General features: G+C 44.0%; 1 protein-coding gene across 1 annotated transcript; it reads left to right on the top strand.

Annotated features, from left to right (window-relative positions):
• Positions 1-13,701: 13,701 nt before the first annotated feature.
• LOC137923796 (cytochrome b5-like) lies at positions 13,702-18,014 on the top strand. The gene is made up of 4 exons (XM_068767068.1): positions 13,702-13,812; positions 16,236-16,385; positions 16,938-17,063; positions 17,694-18,014. Exons 2-4 carry the CDS (start codon positions 16,263-16,265, stop codon positions 17,805-17,807), a joined length of 363 nt encoding a protein of 120 aa, XP_068623169.1. The 5' UTR covers positions 13,702-13,812; positions 16,236-16,262; the 3' UTR covers positions 17,808-18,014.
• The last annotated feature ends 1,220 nt before the right edge of the window (positions 18,015-19,234 follow it).

Raw genomic sequence — 19,234 nt, 5'->3', positions numbered from 1 at the left:
TTTGGATCCCCTACTACACGATAATATAAATACAGCTCACATTGCAAACATCTGAAAATGTTTCTCTAAATACTTATAATTTCGCTCGCCTTGAGCTCTGTAAGAAGTTCTTCATGCTGCTGCTTCTGCATTCTGCTATAAGTAGCATATGTAGCATATGTAAGCATAATGCTGTGATAAGCCAAATCATCGCTTAAACAAAATAGTTTCAAACCTCCGAAGTCTCATCAGCTCCGTTTAAATACAGAAAAAATACTTATGCGGTGTCGGCGAGCAGGCACAAACCCAATTTGTCAAAAAATCAACGTAGACCCCTTTTAATACAATTGCCACTGGAGTAAGAGAGTTGCAGGTCTCTCTTCCTTCACGACATATTTTAAGTCGACTACGCCATGTTAATAATAATACACTTACATACCAAGTTATTAGTCAGTTTCATTTTATTTATACTTGCGTTACATAAATATGATAAACCAAAAAGTTCCAATGTTAAATAAAATTTTATTTTTTTATCTGTTTATAGTTCCGACGGTTCCAAGTTAGCTCCGTACTGAAAAGAGCTCGCGACAAACCCAGTCGAGATTTGTTTCGTCATCACTTTTACAATATTTTATTTCTTTAATTATATAAGTTCATTCTCAATTTTAAGCATCATTTAAAAATCTATGAAAGAAACGTACACAGCTTTTCTATTTTTTCCATCATTTATAAGCGAAACATCTTGACCTCTGTCCCGTCTGATGTTAAGCGATGACCTACGATGGTTTATGCTCGCTTAGAAGAAACCCATTCGCTCTTGTCTTGAACACTTCCAAGTTGTATTTGTCTCAAGACAACGACGCCGGCAGGTTGTCCCACTTCTTGGCTGTTCGCACTATAAAAGTATTAACAAAACGCTTAGTGCGGGAGGAAGGAATTTCAACCGTGAACGGATGTCGTCTTGTTTAATTTTTTTTTATTTTATGTCAACATACACATTATACGGATGTAAACACGGTTGCAAACGAAACTGTCAATAATTCTATGTAGTCGAGTGAAAGGTGTAACGAGCGCATCTTTGTTTCTAATACTCATTATACGTTAATACATCGCATGTTGTGCCGGGTGAAAAAAAAAAGTATTTAATTCAATGGGTAGTTGGCAACAAAAAGGCACACAAAGAAAAATATGTATGTATTTAATTAACTAAGGGTAGTGGGCAGAAGGCCTGGTCTAATTTTGCACCGCAGTTCGGTACTCCCCTGATGGTGGTGGTAGGCAGCTGCACGATCTCCCAGGACTGGTCAGGCGGCAGCAAGTCGAGAGCAGGGAGCGCCGGTAGGTTGCAGTATGTGTCGGTTCCGGTGCACGGTGATATAATTCCAACGGTGTAAAACTTGCAGTGTAAAACTTGCAGTATAAAACTTGCAGTCTAAAACTTGCAATGTAAAACTTGCAGTCTAAAGATAGCAGCATAAAAATCGCAGTCTAAAGGTCGCAGTATAAAACTCGAAGCATTAAACTCGCAGTATAAAACTTGTAGTATAAACTTTGCAGTATAAAGGTAGCAGTATCAAAGTCGCAGCGTAAAACTCGCACCTGTGAATAAATGTCACAGTTATGATATACATATATAAGTATATGTACAATTTGCTCCGCTGACAGTAAAACCCGGAGATGGCTTGCGATGATGGAAGGGCAGAAACCGAAAGCAGTTGATGTGATTGTTTACTGTCAGAACGGAGTTACAAAATGTAAAGCATGTAAAATAAAAATAGAAGAGATAAATAAATAAACAATTGGAAAGTAATAATGAATACATAATGATGGAACTAAGGACACAGACAAAATGTTGAGCTCTAACTTATAGATAAATGCTACTTAATAATGATGTCTTTATAATATTTGTTCAACACTTACCCCTTGGGGTGCGAGACGATGTAAAGGTTGTGGCGTGAACTAAATGATGCCCGGAGAATTAATAGGACCAAGGCGTGAATTTATAACGTAAATTCTAATTGGCCCCGGCGCGTATGAAGACACATAGCTGGTGAACGCAACCGACGCAGAGTGTGCGTCGGTGCGTGAGACGACACCTAGCTAGTGAACGCGACCGAGGCCTGGATCCTTCTCCTGGCAAATGTGAACTGCTGTCGCTGGTGCGCGGGCGCATAGGAATTTTTGTTATAAAAACAAAGATCCGTTAAACCAATAGCACGCTCCCACGACCCCACGCCACTTGAGATATACCGTTACCCGCTAAGGGTTGAACAATTTTTTGCTGTATTGCGATTTATGAGACGTTTCTCGTGATTATATTTTTTGGTTAAAATTTTAACTAAGATTTATGTGACGTTAACTTGCAACGTTACATTACCCCGCGCGTCACCGAAGGATTTTATTTCATTTAAAGGAAATAAAATCCGAACTTATTGATAACAATTTCATTTTTATCCTTTTAAACTCATTCTTTCATACTTCTCGCAAACAAACTAGCAATAATAATCATTATAAGGATTACTAACGCGACCAAACAATTATGAAGGTTATAGATTCATTCTAATAACCCAAACGAAATATTACGCGGTTAATGGTAATGCTTTAGTTTATGTTATGTCGCATTATGTTTGTTATTTATTCAAACCTATTATTTTTAAATCCTTTATGTGCCATGTTCCAACATTTTTATCGGCCATGTCTTCTAATACATACACTAAGAGAGAATTATTTTTAATTGTACATTTTATATAAAGAATGAAGAATAACGTTAGTCTTAACGAGCAAGTCTTCTACGCTATCGGAATCGTCCGAAATTTGATTGACTCTATTAGTATAAAACATCCCCAGAAGGAAAAAGAGGACCCAGTGTAGCGATTTGTTTACGTAAGTTGTTAACAATAGCGCCATGTTTAATCTATTTTTATAAATTGGTAAAGAGAGAAAGAAGAAAAAATTAAATGCACCACAATAAGGAAGGTGTTGAACAAGTATTCTACTCAATCTACTCCGTTCTGTTACAAATTCACTAACGAACGCTATGGTTGCTAGTATAAGAATTAAAAAAAAAGTAACACAAAAAAATATGAAAATGATGCGTATAACTGCAACTAATGTGTACGGTCCTATGAAAAAATAGCAGACGCAAAAAAAGTTACAACATAAGAACAAAATATATGTTAAACTAAACAAAAACTTTTTTAAGTGAAGGATGTACACTTCAGTTGCTGGCAGTAGAAAAGGCAAAAATAACGTTTTACAAAATTAATTAAATAAAAAAACAATCACATAACTACACTACAATGCAAAATCAGACCTTTTAATACCACGTTGGGCGCCAGTGTGCCGTTAAAAAAAGAAAAGTATTTAATTCAATGGGTAGTTGGCAACAAAAAGGCACACAAAGAAAAATATGTATGTATTTAATTAACTAAGGGTAGTGGGCAGAAGGCCTGGTCTAATTTTGCACCGCAGTTCGGTACTCCCCTGATGGTGGTGGTAGGCAGCTGCACGATCTCCCAGGACTGGTCAGGCGGCAGCAAGTCGAGAGCAGGGAGCGCCGGTAGGTTGCAGTATGTGTCGGTTCCGGTGCACGGTGATATAATTCCAACGGTGTAAAACTTGCAGTGTAAAACTTGCAGTATAAAACTTGCAGTCTAAAACTTGCAATGTAAAACTTGCAGTCTAAAGATAGCAGCATAAAAATCGCAGTCTAAAGGTCGCAGTATAAAACTCGAAGCATTAAACTCGCAGTATAAAACTTGTAGTATAAACTTTGCAGTATAAAGGTAGCAGTATCAAAGTCGCAGCGTAAAACTCGCACCTGTGAATAAATGTCACAGTTATGATATACATATATAAGTATATGTACAATTTGCTCCGCTGACAGTAAAACCCGGAGATGGCTTGCGATGATGGAAGGGCAGAAACCGAAAGCAGTTGATGTGATTGTTTACTGTCAGAACGGAGTTACAAAATGTAAAGCATGTAAAATAAAAATAGAAGAGATAAATAAATAAACAATTGGAAAGTAATAATGAATACATAATGATGGAACTAAGGACACAGACAAAATGTTGAGCTCTAACTTATAGATAAATGCTACTTAATAATGATGTCTTTATAATATTTGTTCAACACTTACCCCTTGGGGTGCGAGACGATGTAAAGGTTGTGGCGTGAACTAAATGATGCCCGGAGAATTAATAGGACCAAGGCGTGAATTTATAACGTAAATTCTAATTGGCCCCGGCGCGTATGAAGACACATAGCTGGTGAACGCAACCGACGCAGAGTGTGCGTCGGTGCGTGAGACGACACCTAGCTAGTGAACGCGACCGAGGCCTGGATCCTTCTCCTGGCAAATGTGAACTGCTGTCGCTGGTGCGCGGGCGCATAGGAATTTTTGTTATAAAAACAAAGATCCGTTAAACCAATAGCACGCTCCCACGACCCCACGCCACTTGAGATATACCGTTACCCGCTAAGGGTTGAACAATTTTTTGCTGTATTGCGATTTATGAGACGTTTCTCGTGATTATATTTTTTGGTTAAAATTTTAACTAAGATTTATGTGACGTTAACTTGCAACGTTACAATGTTCCTTACGTGTATCGCTATATTGCGCCTGGCAAAATCTTTCAGTTGGAGAGTCTAGTGCTCACAGTATAAAAAAACGAACTAGTTACTTTTTAGTACAAAATCGTATCTGCACCGTCAGCATTATCGCGTAAAAGCAGCAAATGACGACTTGTTTCATCTCGCTGCGGTGTTTGGAAAATGACGCTACTTCAGATTAAATACCAAGTGTCATTAACTAACGTCTCGCAAATAATTTTTGCCAAATCAGGGCAGCCGTTTGTAAATTAGAACGATAGAGGTTCTAATCCCCTCTCCCGGGGCACTCGCCCGCGCAGAGGGACGCGCGTACCAGCGACATGAATCTTTTATTCTATCGGTAAAGTACGATTTTATTATCATGAGCATAAGTGTCTCAGTTTCAATAGTATTGTCGGATGAATAACGCATTTAAAGCTGTCGTCAGAGGAAATACCTGCAACACCCTGCTTAGTTTTTCACACGGCTAACCTGCAATCGAAAAATCTTCCAGTTTTACAAACCATATTGTTCCTTCAACAGTCTTCTAGTGTTTTGGTTACGTCACCCATAAAAATGAAAGAGGCCTCCACCAGCTTGGCATCGCGAGAATAAAAAAAATTTTTGTTCTTAAAATATCAGACGTTACGTTACTGTTCTAGAGACACCAGGTCAGCGCCATCTAGACAACAAAGTAGGCGAGCCTGTGACAGCCGAGAACCCCAAATGATAACTTTACATCGTTCACGAAAAGATCGTGATAGAGAAGAGGACTTGGAGGCGGAAGCTCAAGGGCAACCCAACGTACCTAAAAAGACTTATAATTGTAAATAATAAGTATATATAAAATTTTGAGAATAAATTTAATGCTCTGTAATTAAATTTTTTTATTAAATAATTCTTACAAATACTCTCTGTCGGCATGTATGCAAAGTTTCTCGCGACTGAATCAATTTTGAAAACACATCTTAAATAACAAAACTAGAATATAAACCAAAGCTGCAACCAAACAAAAAGGTGACAAGTAATAACACCTTTCGACGTCTGATAAAAAATCCCTTCGTGGCTATTACAAAATGATTACAAAGTACAAGACAAATATTGATAATCTACAAAGAAACGTCATCTGAAACTGTCATACAAACAAATTGAATACATCGCACAGCCGCGACAAGCTGTAGACTGTTTAATTAAAAGAGATTAGCAGCAACAACAGCAACAACAGCAACAGTCATCAGATACCGCGCGTCGATCAATTGTAGTGATTTACGGAAACAACTTAAGCCTCAATCGCTACAAAACCTCGTTCAATATTTGATTTCTCTTTATAATTTAATGTTAATGAAAATTATTTGCAGACTCGCCAAATGTAATAATTCGATTCGTTTCTAAGAATTAGAATGGAGTTCATCGCAAAAGCGTCGCCAAAACGTATAACAGGCTTGCTTAAACAATTCAACCACAGTCACAATTTTTTTTACATTGTTACTATTTTTATGCACGCAGACAAAAGTTCATACACAAGGTCAATAGATAATGAATTTTTCATGTGTTATTATTTATATGAAATTATATATTTTATTATATATTATATATTATTGATATGAAAAGCTATTACAAGTCGCTGAGATTTTTTTAAATAATTTTGACTCGCTGTATTCACCGATGCGGTTACTAAAATAAAAAAATTCAAAGTCACAGTGTAAATAAACCAACAGTCAATAACAAGTCTTCACTTACAGTATTATGTTGCGTTACAAGTTATATAGCTATTTATAGACGCTGACTTTAAAATTTAGTGTTAAACATGTCCTCACTGAGCGAACGGAGCTCGAAAAAGGATCGAAGTCATGCTTATAAAAGCAAGCGTATCAAATAGTTACAACTGAATTTTAAACACTAGTGTCAATACATTTCCACAGATGGCGTTGAGTAAAGGAGTGATTGATGTCTGCAACTCGTTGCGTGCATTGAATGTATTTCTTTACTGCAAGAGTTTTATTCGGAGCACTTTTTGGACGGTGCGTTGAATTTATTTTTCGGTTCCGAAAATGAAATTCGTTTTTTTAAACATCACGAACTCATCGCCGAGGTCAAGGCTATAGGTGTTGGTGAGGATACTCCATATCTTTTTCCAACTCCTCTCTAAAACAAACAAACCGCATGCACCCCGCGGAATATTGAGCTGCCCCACCATGTTCCGGTAACAACACTATACATGCAACGATCGGTTGCAAAACTTCTTCAGCAACACGTTGTTTGTTAGCTTTAATATTTTACAATAATAATATTTGAAACCGTTTCGGGGGATTAAGCTCGTCATTCGTCTCGCGCCGGAACCAGTTTACATCCAGAAAATTAATTTATCACTTCATTGTGCAAAACACAAATACAGATGATATTGAATAACTTCCATTATTTGAGACGTGCATCAGAAGTTGTGTTGACGCAGCGAGAGCGGAACGGCGGAAGAGCTTACAAGTATTACATAAATATCTCTCAACAAGCCCGTGCGCCGTCGACAACAAAAAGAAAAGCTAATCTTTTCTTCGCTGTAACGCTGCCGTCCGGCGCACCGGGGCAACGGGACAACGTGACAACGGGCTTCACGGATCGAATTATTGATGATATGATTAATGGAGTATATCCGGTCGCTACAACTAGTGCATGACATATCAAGAGCGGTTTATGGAGCCGGCAGTAAACAACAATTGAAAGTAAACTATTAACGCGCGGGCGCCGCCTCGTAAACCCGGCGCTCACGGCTCGTTAATTTAACTGCTCGCCCACCGACCCCCGGCCCCCGGCCCCCGACCCCCGACCCCCGACCCCCGGCCCCCGACCATCGCGCCCCGCACCAGCACGCTCCGCTGAGCCTTCCCCGGCGAAGAGCGACGTGGCGGTCTGCACAAAGTTTGTAGACGGTTTGAACCGCGCGGTGAACCCCAGCAGTGGTTAGGCTATCATTCAGCTCGCAGCCCGCACAGCTCTGAATAAAGTCTGTACGAGCCCAAAGAAACGCTGCTCCGGGCTCCGAGTGAACCTAGAAATATACCGCGAAATAACAGCCAAAACAATAAGATCAGCGTTCAGCTGACCTTTTACTATTTGTCTCCGTTTCCTGTAATAGTCGTAATTATTGTTTTATTGTCCGGTATCAAATATACATAAAATACAGCTCAAGCGGCGCAATAAAAAAACAGCAATCGAAGTCAATTAGTGTCCGCAATTCGCTCGCGTTTACGGCCCGGAGTCGCAGCGCTCTCAGCCGCCCAGCCCGCCCACGCGCCCACGCGCCCACGCGCCCTTGCGCTCACGCGACCACAAGCCCATGATCCTTCGCGCAACGAGCATCTCTTCGTCCAGAACCTAATTGTTTTATTAGTTATGTTGAAACGTGTAGGACGCAAGACCTTGTTATTGGCACTGCGACAGCTGGCCGACCGACACACAAATTCACTCCTGCCACTTGCAACAAAGCAACCGCTCATAGCGCACAGGCTGTCGTCGCCAATTATCTAAATAAATATTAAAATAGCACCCCGCGTTACTTTTGTTTTGTCGTCAAAACAGGAATTCACAAACAGCCGCGCAAAGCACACGTCGCCGCCGCGGGCGCGGCCTGCATCGCGATGCTCGCGTTCAACGGGTGCCCGGAATTTCTTCCTAAAGTGCCATCGCTATTCAATATGTGAGTAAGATATCCATTAATTTCATATTTTTTTAATAAGTTGAACTTTTAATTCACACTACAATAACACACACACACAGACAATTAAACGTACAAAACAATTACAAAAAAATGAAACTAATGATGAAGATCTCCACTTGAACGAAATAAATGAACACTTATTGTACACAGTGTAGACAGTTGTATGAAATGGGACATTACTCGGTGACAAGAATCATCCGGTGGGCGAAACACTGATTTTTAATCATGACCCTACAGTCAGCGGCAAGACCAATGTACATGTAAACCTTTTTAAATTTTTGGTATCGGTGGAAATTTTCAGAATGGACGCGAGATACCCTGCCCTCTGGGGCAGGGTTATGTTGGATTGCTAACCACTAAAACCTCCTTGGCAGGGGCCGCCAGATCTCCTGTGGAACTAGTAGCTGCCCCTCAGCACTTTGTCAAAACACATCCCAGGAGGAAGCTTTGCCTCCCCCGACGTCCTCCTTGCTGTATCGCAGCAACACAGGATCTCTTCGCGTTGCTGCCCTTCTTGGGTTGGCGTTGAGTGGACGATGAAGGCCCCCATCCTTAACATCCGCGAATTTGCCCTGCCCTTTTAGACGCCTCTTACAACAGGCAGGCGATACCTTAACCCTATTCTAGTGAACCCAGGCTCAGGATTCATTGGGGTTTAATACCTGTGGTATAACTGCGTAAATAATAATAAATCACATAATAATATAGGTAAATAGTGCCAATTTCCATGTAAATTGTTCGGCAACATGCAAGTAATGTTGGCTATCGTAATTCCGATAACAATTAGATAACATAAATATTTTACGTTCTAATAATTGATAAATAATCATTTTTAGTTTACGTATTTTTAAATCTTAGTTTCAGACGTCGTATTGTTATCATTATGAATTGTTTTGTATAAGGCGTATTTGTTGTTTTGAAGTCTACGTCGTATTTTTTTAATCTGACTTGTGTTATAACTATTTTTAAGAATTTGTTGTAAAACTGTACTCTCTGGTAAATTTGTTACGTGTATTGCACTGCTACACGTCAAACTTATTTTTGTTTAGATTATTTTCGACACTCGCTGATAGATATAAAAAATTGAAAGACACAATGACATCGGGTCGCGGGCAGCCGTCTGGCGCGCGCCCGGAATCGGACGCTAAACGCGTATCGAGTCACATCCAGCGGTGAGTCGCCAGGTCAGCGCCTCGGACTAATGCGCCCCCGTGCGCTGTCACTTGTATCAGCACACATGTGTCCGCCCTTGTCCGTATGACATCGCCACAGCTGCGTCGGACACGATTAATAATTTAACGACCTCAGCTGCAGCTCCCGGGAGAGTCTAAACCTTCAAACACAGAGTGTAGCTCTATATGACAATTACAACTGTCGATTTCAACGCCAAAAAGAAAATATTGTATAAGGTCAAATAAAACTATTTGGTCGGTGTCAAAGACAGTAATTTAACGCGGGAATCGGTGCGACAGTCTGTGAGGCTTGTCGTGACAATCAAAGTGCACCAGCACGCAGCTGCGCATCGCGCGCGCTCGCGGCCACCGCCAACTCTACTGCGACGAAGACGCGCTAATCTTACCAAAGCCTAATGCTGTCATAGTCAAAGATGACTCCCCGGTGGCCGCAACTCGCCCGCCGGCAGAACGCGCGGGCCGGCGGCGGGCGCGCCGCGGCGCCGCTGCGCGTGTTTGCTCAGCGGATTGTGTACACTGCGGCCGCATTAACGAGATTCTTTTCGCAAACACAACAATAACACGTCATTTTCGCTTCAGCTTTAGTGCCCCGGGGATAGCGGGCCGGCGCCGGACGCCGCATCGAGTACTGAGCGCGAGCAAACATCGTCTCTTATCGCCCATTCTCTGCTGTCTCAAGATTACTTTCAATTAAGATTCTTCGCTTTTTGGCATTACATGAAATCATTTTCCCTAATATTCGTGTCTTATATCTCATAGCGCCTTGTAATAGCGTGGGTAGACAGTGTAACGTTGCATGTTAGCATTCCACATGTCTAAATTAAAATATTAACAAAAAAAATTATAAAAGGAAGAAAAGTCACCTAATTTGTAATACGGGAAAAAAAATTGATCACTTGGAGGGGCACGGTACATCTTAAGTGGCGCGGAATCGTGGAAGCGTGCTATCGGTTCAACGGACCTTTATTTTTACAACAAACATTCCAATGCGCTCGCGTACCAGCCACAGGAGTGTAGATCCATTGTCCGGGAGAAGGACCCTGGCCTCGGTCGCGTCCAGACACTATGTGACGTCTCACGCGCCAGGCTAATTCGAATTTACGTTATAAATTCTCATCTCGGTTCTTCAACTTCATTTTCAGAGCATTTTTAAATTCACGCCACAATCCTTATATCGCCTCCCACCCCAACGGGGTTTATGTTGAACACATGTAATAACATTGATATTAAGTAACGTATAGCTATAAGTTAGAGCTCAACATTTTGTCTGTGTTCATAATTCCTTTATTTTGTATTCTTCATTATTCTTCAAATACTTTTTTTTGTATCCTTCCTCTTTTCGTTTTACAGTGTTTTAAATTTTGTAACTCCGTTCTGACAGTAAACAATCACATCAACTGCTTTCGGCTCCTTCCTTTCCTTCATCACAAGCTATCTCGGGTTTTACTGTTAGCAGAGCAAATTGCACATATATTTATATATGTATATTATAACTGTAACAACTATTCACAGGTGCGAGTTTTATAATTAAAATAACTTTCGGTCATTAAGGTTGAAGCTATTCGTACCCCGCACCGGCACGAACACATCCTGTCTACTACCGGCGCTCCCTGCTCCGACCTGCTGCCGCCTGACCAGTCGGGAGATCGTGCGGCTGCTTACCACCACCATCAGGGGAGTACCGAGCTGCGGTGTAAATTGAGACCAGGCCTTCTGTCCTTTTAATTGTAATATATTTTAATTCTGTTGCCGAGTTCGCTGTTTCTTTTCACGCTACCACCGACTTGGCTTTTCGAGCAGGAGCCTCGCTCGTCCAGTCCAGCTCGCCGGCCTCCGGGGACCAGCGCCGCCCGTGTGCTCTTCACCGCCAGTACAGCCATTACAGCTCCCGTCGGTGTTGTCCGATTTTGTAGACAAAGTTTTATATTAAATAAAAACTGATAAAGAAATCCAATTATTTTTTTAGCTCGCTGCAAAACGAAACCCGCCTGAATTTGTTGTTTATCTCAGATCAGGTCGCGTTTAGAACCCTCATAACCCTAACCGCTGGCCGAATTCAAAGGCTCGTGATCGAGTACGGTCATACGAGCAAGCCGATGTTTCATCGCATACACGCATGCAGACACGTGCACAGAGGGCGCGCGGCGCGCGGCGCGGCGCTGCAACAAGACGGCAGCAACTCCACACGCTGTTGTGTAAACCTAAACACTCTGAGCTAATCAGTTTTTAAATATGATGTGCAGGGTGTCAGATGTACTCAGCGGAGCGCGCGTTTTGAAGTAAACATGATGTCAGTACGCGGATACAATACAAATAATTAGGAGCGAGCCCGTCAAACGCATTTTAGCTTTGGAAAATAAAATATGAGCTCCCCCGGCCCCCCGTCCGCCCCGCGCGCCCCGCACCCCGGCGAGCGCGCGCAATTAACTCGTACACAATATATCTCCGGCGCTCACAATCAGACAAATGGGAGCTGCCAATTTTTTCCCCGCGGAGGCATTTCTTTGCGCGAAAAATTTAACTTGATACAATTGGGAAAAAGAAAAAAAGACTTTTTCATGACGCTCGCTGACACGCCGCGAGATTATGTCTTGTGCGCTCTGCGCTGGATGCACGCTCCGCCAGTGACACGCCGCGCATTCAAGCACCGTTGGCTGGCGAGCACAGGGCGCGCAAATACGCGCTTCCATACGGTTCAGTGCAGTGACGCCGCTGTGGTCAAAGGAAGCCCGCCTCCTGCTTACTGTCAACAATACGAATGTCGGTGGGTGCGCGCGGACAGACCTGTTGCTCAGAGGTCCGCAAAGGCAGTAAATTGTGCGGACTCGAGAGAGTGCACCAGTGTCAAATGACTCGTCAAGAAACATTGAGGATGCAATACAAAACAATGTGTCTGTTAAGTATAAGGAGACACAAAAAGCGTTACGTAAATATTTTACATATTACATATAATCAAGTGACCGCTAAAGGTTTCAAGTCTTGGGTAAGAAGCAGATTGGTGGCTTTTTATCCTAAAGATTCGAAGTAGAGGGGACCTTCACAGTAATGTTTTAATAGCGCATTAACTCCACCAGATGTACGAAAACAAAATGATTGTGTACTGCAGAACCCTTTCAGATCACATGTGAACACTGTCGGAGATAAGGCAGCAGGTCAATGTCGATGAAAAACTGTACTTATCATTAAAATTGTAAGTGTTAGGGTGAGAAACTTAACTACAGTTAAAAAGATGATCAGGATATTTCTGTCTTTATTAACTTTCCCCGCTAAATCTTCGGCCACGTCTACGTAAACTTGTCTTTGTTTTCTCATAGGCAACCAAGCTTCGGTCACTGAGCCCATCCACCGAGACTTGAGCAATAGCAATACGTTTCACAAATAACTTAAGCGACCGATTCCGCGATAGCGTCTCGGTGTACAACTCCTTTTCGTCAAACATTTTAAAACATAACCTCAAGTCGCTACGTGTGCGTTTGTCTCGATGAGTGCGTTGGCTCTCGGCTTGATGAGCGAAGCCCCGTCTCTTATTTCTTAGACACATAAATGTAATGTACGCATTTAACAGATGCGTTTAAGACTACCTACAAAACGACAGCAGGCGTTCTTTAAAAATAAGCGTCGCGAAGAGGACGCTATCTTGCGACCGCATTTGTAAACGGATCAGTGTTCCGTGCTTTCTTTTGGAGGTCACACGATTCTATTAGTTTTTACAATAGTCTACGAGAGCTGACGGAACAGCGACGCAGAGGAAGCGCTTGAACACTTAATGCGGTTATTACTAAACGCTCCTGCTTGTCGGCTGTCGTAGCACGGCCGTGCGCCCCGAGCGCGCGCCTTGCGCCGCCGCGTGCGTCACCTAGCACTCGACAACGTGGCCGCGTAATTATCCGATAAGCGGGCTCCTCGCATTTAGATCAAGGTGTCACAAGACGAATAGCTCCGCGCGCAAGGTCTCTTCACTTGTGCAGCGCGAGCGGAGTAGTACAGGAAATAGACGCAGGTACACACGAACAGTCCTGATGCTGTATACGACACTCCACAAAAAGAAATTGATCCTCAGGGCGGCTTCGTGGGCTGCGAGGTCCGCTTATGCTGTACTGGTAGAGTCCGACAGCGTCCCGGCGGCGGCCGCCCGCACCACTAATCAAAATAATGAAACGATAACAACAGCAACTCGCAGCGATTGCTTATCGAGAGATAGCGACCTACACATTAGTGGTCAATACCGCGCGACAGTCTCTCATCCGCCGCCACGCGCTGCCACGCACCGCTCACGCCACAAGCCGTCTCCCAATTCTGCACATCTCTCACGCGCTACCACGCCTCGGAATCAAGGTAAAAGATTTTTTTAAAGTTCACGCGTCTCGCCAAGAACAATGGATCCTGATACCGTCCTTCGCATATAACCGCCAAAGATACACTAAATGAATCCAAATAAAGCGCGCGTGAATGTTTGCCAACAGCAAGAAGCGGTTTCATTAAGAAATATCTCCGAACAACTGGAGAAAAGGACGGAGCTCGCATTAATTTGTCACAGTTAAAACATTAAAGAAGAGAACATTATTCTGCAAGTACCGGGCCGCTGTGATAATGTGATGGCGACAAGTGTCCCGGTCGCGACCCGCGCCGAGTCGCAGCCACAGCCACTTATTGGCGGTTAGTGCAGACCCTCTATCTGGGCGCCCACAAACAAGTTGCCTCTTTTAAGATAATTTTTACAACAGACCGCGGGGTGCCTGTGTGGTTCCGAAGATGAATCGTCCGTTTAAAACTCTGTTGGGCTCACTCGTTTTTAACGACTCGTATCGATCAGGAAAAGCTACATAAAAATGACGTATCGAGAGCGGAAATGAAAACAGTCATATCAAGTAATCATCTTTGATTATATCTCAATTTTGTTAAACTTGGTACCATAAACCATCTCACGAACATTTTAGCGGGTCGATTAAATACGGTGGTTTTTCGGTCTTGCGATATCTTTATTCGTCAGTGACGGGGGAAATGTCCCGCGCACGAAAGACTCTGGAACTCTTATCGTTTAAGGGCTGCTGTCATTGGTCTGCTATCGTTGTTCAACAAGCTGTGTAATAGCTACACGCTACAACTTCTAGTTGCTGTTCACTTCATTTTCGCTTTTCGAGAAGATTGAGATCCCTGCCCGACACTAAAGAAAGATTAGACTTTAAGGATGTCAACCTGAATGCTAAGCCTCCTTTAGTCGCAACAGGCAGGGGATGCCTAAGGCGGCAGCTGCGTAAACTTTTGACACAATTGAAATGCTAAGTTTGAGTTGTTGGAAAAATAAAAGTGGCATAATTTTAATTAATACATATAGGCGGCGTTACACTCCCTCCTGTGTTGCGGACCTCGCTCGCATTAATCAATTAAACTGAGCGACGCGTCTTCAGTTTCGCGAGTGAAACCCTCGGGTCCGCGCGAGTGCCGCCGCGCGGTCACGTACGCGTTATCTGTCGCGATACGCGACACACTGATAAAGCCGCGTGTGTGCGTGCGCACGTCGCGCAAGAAATTAGCTTTGATCCGACGGAAATTGGTTCGGAAACGTTTGCACACGAGCGATGAGACGCGTCAATCGCCTTTCAAATACATCGACTGTGCCTTACTGAAGCATCGAGCGCTCGCCCCGACAACCACACGGCCCGCCGGGCTCCGCGCGCCGGTCTCCGCGCGCCGTTGGGCTTGCGAGCGAAGTGTGATGCATTGCCCAACGGCCGCTGCTGAGTATTTTAGCACTCGAAGCTCACAACGAACGCGCCGCGCGCACCGGCGCCCGCGGCCCGGCTGCGGACGTCACGGCGGGTCCTTATCGTTACGCGATAAGTTCGCCCAATGTTATCACAGTACGCGCTGCACGCGTCGGAAATTCCAGAGACAGCTGTCTTCCCCTCACGTGTTCCTCTCCCACAGTTCTTACAAATCCCGTAGCGATAGGGAAAAAAGTTATTAATTTCACGAGCCCAGCGATATTTATTTATTTCTAACAGGGACGTCTACTATACATAATCTGAATTTACATTAGTTTCATTTAACAAAATACGTAATTGAACATGTTTGCTATAATTATGCTACCTTATATGGTTACACAAGTTGTAATACGAGTTATCTGCGGGTGCAAGTTGATAGTTATCATTTCTTTTTTATACGTATTAGTCAATCGGTGTTAGGCGCTTCCAGTCAGTCTCTTCGACTTTTACGACACGACACGACCTCGCTGGTAGTAGACACGGCTGACGATGAACCCGAGCTTGATGATCGCGGTACAAGCTAACCGCGACGGGCACTGTAATAAATCGGATTAGCTGAAGAAAGAACACCAGGTGCCTCACCTGCGGCAGACCGGTCCTCTGTCGTCATATAGATGCAACTGAAAGTCAACCGAAAAATGATCTGTTTCTTCTTCTCTTCGACAACAATCAATTCTTTACTTCTGTAAGCGCCGCGCATTTATAGAAATTGTCGAATTAATTGGAAACGACACAATCAACAAAATGACAAGGTAATCCATCTTCTTGTTCGCATAGCGCATAGACTAAATGATCTCGAGATCAGAGCGTCTGCCTCGGTGAGCGCCGCGATGGTGCGAAACCGCGCCCGTCGTACCCGGGTACGCGAACTGGTTTGCATATTTTAGCAGCGTCATGTGCTTGGAGATCCCAATCGTGTTCCTTTACCGCTTGCGATATTTAAAAATTCCCGCGATGTGAGTGACACCCGGCTCGACGTCGTTCCCGTTGCAGCGCAGCGGCGGAGCGGCGGCGCGGGCCATGGGCGAGCGGCAGCAGCGGTACTCGCGCGCGGAGGTGGCGGCGCGCGACGGCCGCGGCGGCAGCCCCGTCTGGATGATCTACAAGGACGTCGTGTATGACGTCACCAGCTACATCGCAGAGGTGTCGACTTCATTATAGTATTAGAGTTTTTACTTGATCGAAATGTGTCGATTGCAGGGCAGATATCGTAATGTATACATGCAACATAAATAAATGCCCTTTCTAAAGAGCAACTATTGAGTTTTTAGACGACTTTTCTCACCAGATCAACTTTCCGAGCCGGTGGCAGTTCACTACTTATAATTTTAAAATAAATGACGATTCAAAACGGCAAATAAATATCTTATTTTTTTTTATTAATTTATATAATTATTTTTTTAATTAATATATTCTAACAATAGTTTTAAAATGTAAATAAAGTAGAATGGGCAAGGCGCATGCCTCACCGCAGAGGACCGTCCTGCGAGCTGCGCAGGCTCTCATCCTCTCGCACCGGTTTCCTTGTTCATGATTCTCTTGCAAAGCGAAGCCGGACTAAGTACATTAGCAATTTTGTTAAATTGTTCAAAGACCACATTAAATGTTTCACACGCGACCGGAAAGTCACATCAGGTCACACGATGTCCCCGACACAGTCGAAATATTTGGTTTATGAAAGAATTATGTTGACAGCATCCCGGCGGAGACGTGATCTTGGACGAAGCTGGGGCGGACGCCACGAAGGCTTTCGACGAAGTTGGCCACTCCGCGGACTCGAGGGTCATTCTGGCCAAGTACAGAATTGGTGAAATAATCGAGGTCAGTCTCGCAAATAATCAGAAATTAGGAGATCTGCAGAATAACCACGCTCAAGGTTTGGTTCACATGCGTGGTTCGAAGGATTGCAGTGGGTGGGGCTTATCGCCCGTACATCCGACTGCGGTTGGGGCCGAGAGACGCGGCGCGGGGAGATCCCCCACTAGGTGGACCGAGGACATTTTCAAGGCAAGAATCGTTAAGCGATCTTTTCACTGCGCGTCGATCAGCTGACACGATGATCATGATGATGAGTTCCGCGAGCCTCCGGCGCGCTAATGTTCATCTGGTCACTTCGCAAAGTATATTAACTACTCATAGACTCGGAAACAAATGCAGCAAAAGTATCCAGTGTTGTTCAATCTGGCGCTGCTTCACAGAGGCGCTGGTCAAATTCAGTTTGCCGCTGCCATAGCGTAGCCTACTGCTGTTTTAACGAGCATTACCGCATCGCCTCCGTGTCTACAAACCGTAACATAACGAGAGTTGAATAGTTCATGAGGACGAATTAAAATGAAAGCAGAGAAAATGTAGCCAACAGAATATTCTGTAATCACGGGTAGGTCCCCGCTTGCACGCCGCTCCGAGCTGTCTGCTTAAAGTCGGTGCTGCATGCAATAAAACTTTTTGCAGGAGGAGAAACTTTATGACGAGAACGGCAAAAAGAAGAAGCGCGTGGTCTCGCAGCAGCCAGAGACCAACAACAAGAGCTGCCTGAGCGCCGTCACCTGCGGCCTGCTGGGCTAACACGACACAAACTGCTGATCTGCCGCTCGCGGCGTGCCTCCTGGGTTAAGCGATGCGCTTAGTAAAGTGCTCGCGGTCCAAACCAACTCACAGATTGTCAGTGCTCTAATGAAAAGGACACTTCTAGATCACAAATGTTAATTTATTTGTTTACGTTATTTATATTATTTATTATAAAGTGAATTGTAAATAAATTTTTCAGCTGTATGCGTTTTTGATTTTTTCAAGGCGAGACTATTCTGTGGTCGTAACTATAATGTCCAGACGTTGGAGCGAGCGCGGCCGGGCGACGGCGATAGCCACTCAGCGCCGCCGCGCTGGCCGGGACCATCCGGCCAATGAGTACCGCACCGAGCCGCGACCACGACCTTTGTTACCCTCTTCGCTGTAAGCAAGCCTGTGGGCCACCTCAGAGAACTTGGGCCGTGATTTTCAATTACATTACATGGATTTTTATTACTAGCTTTGGAGGTCACCAACATAGTCGCTTGGGTCCATCAAGTGAGTGGAAGTATGGATGGTCGAGCAAGTACGGTTCAGGCTATATAATTCAATAGCGTTTAAGGCGAAACGTAAATTCTCGAGGGATTGGGCAGTCGAGTATGGAAGCTGCCTTGTTCCTGCCTCTCACTTGTGCCAGACGCATAAAGGTGGTTGTCTTCTGTCACAGAAAGTGTGAAGACACTTTCGTGCGTGCTTTTTTTACAGAAATTATACAGTACCGGTTGTAACGCTGCAAGGCTCAGACGGGGCGCTACTGTAGACCTTGTAGATGTTGGGGTTAAAGTTTCATTTGAACGCACTGGACCGTCTGGCGCGCCGACTTTGCTGAAGACTTTGCCTGCGAGGAGCAAAAATGGCCCGGTGACATTGCTTTGTAGCGTCTAATGGTAAAAAAGCGCGGGTCACAGGGCAAAGACACGAGAGTATTAACAAGAAGGCGTCAGTTCGCGCGAGCAGCCTGGCGCAGACCCTGCTACAGGAGCGCGGCAGGAGGGGGGGGGGGGGGGCGACGCAAATGAACTGAAATGGAAATACATTCGATAGGGGCCGACATCGGAAAGCACTCCCGGCTACTGTTATTGTCGCGGCCTCTCCGAGCGTTTATTTACTCGCACGGAGCCGCGCGGAGCCGCACGGAGCCGCGCGGCGCGGGGACGCAGTTGTTATTTTACGAGCTCGCTAACCGGCCCAATTGGCGTGTGGAGAGCGGCACTTGTTCCAATAGATCGCTCTACAAGGGCCATTGTATGTAATATTAACAATAAAACATTAAACATTATGTATATTCACAATAACATAATAATAAAAACAGCGAACACCATTCTTTTAATACAAGAAAGCAAAATAAACTTGTTACCACAAGTTTTGTTTACATAAAGTTGATCCATCCTTTTAGAGGACAAGGTACACGCTTCTATAATAAT

The sequence above is a fragment of the Battus philenor genome, unplaced genomic scaffold, assembly GCF_028537555.1.
Source record: "Battus philenor isolate CCGP_79_NKW_IND1 unplaced genomic scaffold, ilBatPhil1.0.hap1 SCAF_22, whole genome shotgun sequence".
Lineage (NCBI taxonomy): Eukaryota > Metazoa > Arthropoda > Insecta > Lepidoptera > Papilionidae > Battus > Battus philenor.
Note: the sequence above shows the minus strand (reverse complement) of the source record. Positions and strands in the feature narration are given on the sequence as shown.

Bases quoted from the DNA above. Each gene is read 5' to 3' on its own strand.
- LOC137923796 (XM_068767068.1), top strand. From the start codon at position 16,263: ATGGGCGAGCGGCAGCAGCGGTACTCGCGCGCGGAGGTGGCGGCGCGC. The intron at 16,386-16,937 runs GTGTCGACTTCA...TTATGTTGACAG, and splicing joins TCACCAGCTACATCGCAGAG to CATCCCGGCGGAGACGTGAT. The intron at 17,064-17,693 runs GTCAGTCTCGCA...AACTTTTTGCAG, and splicing joins GAATTGGTGAAATAATCGAG to GAGGAGAAACTTTATGACGA.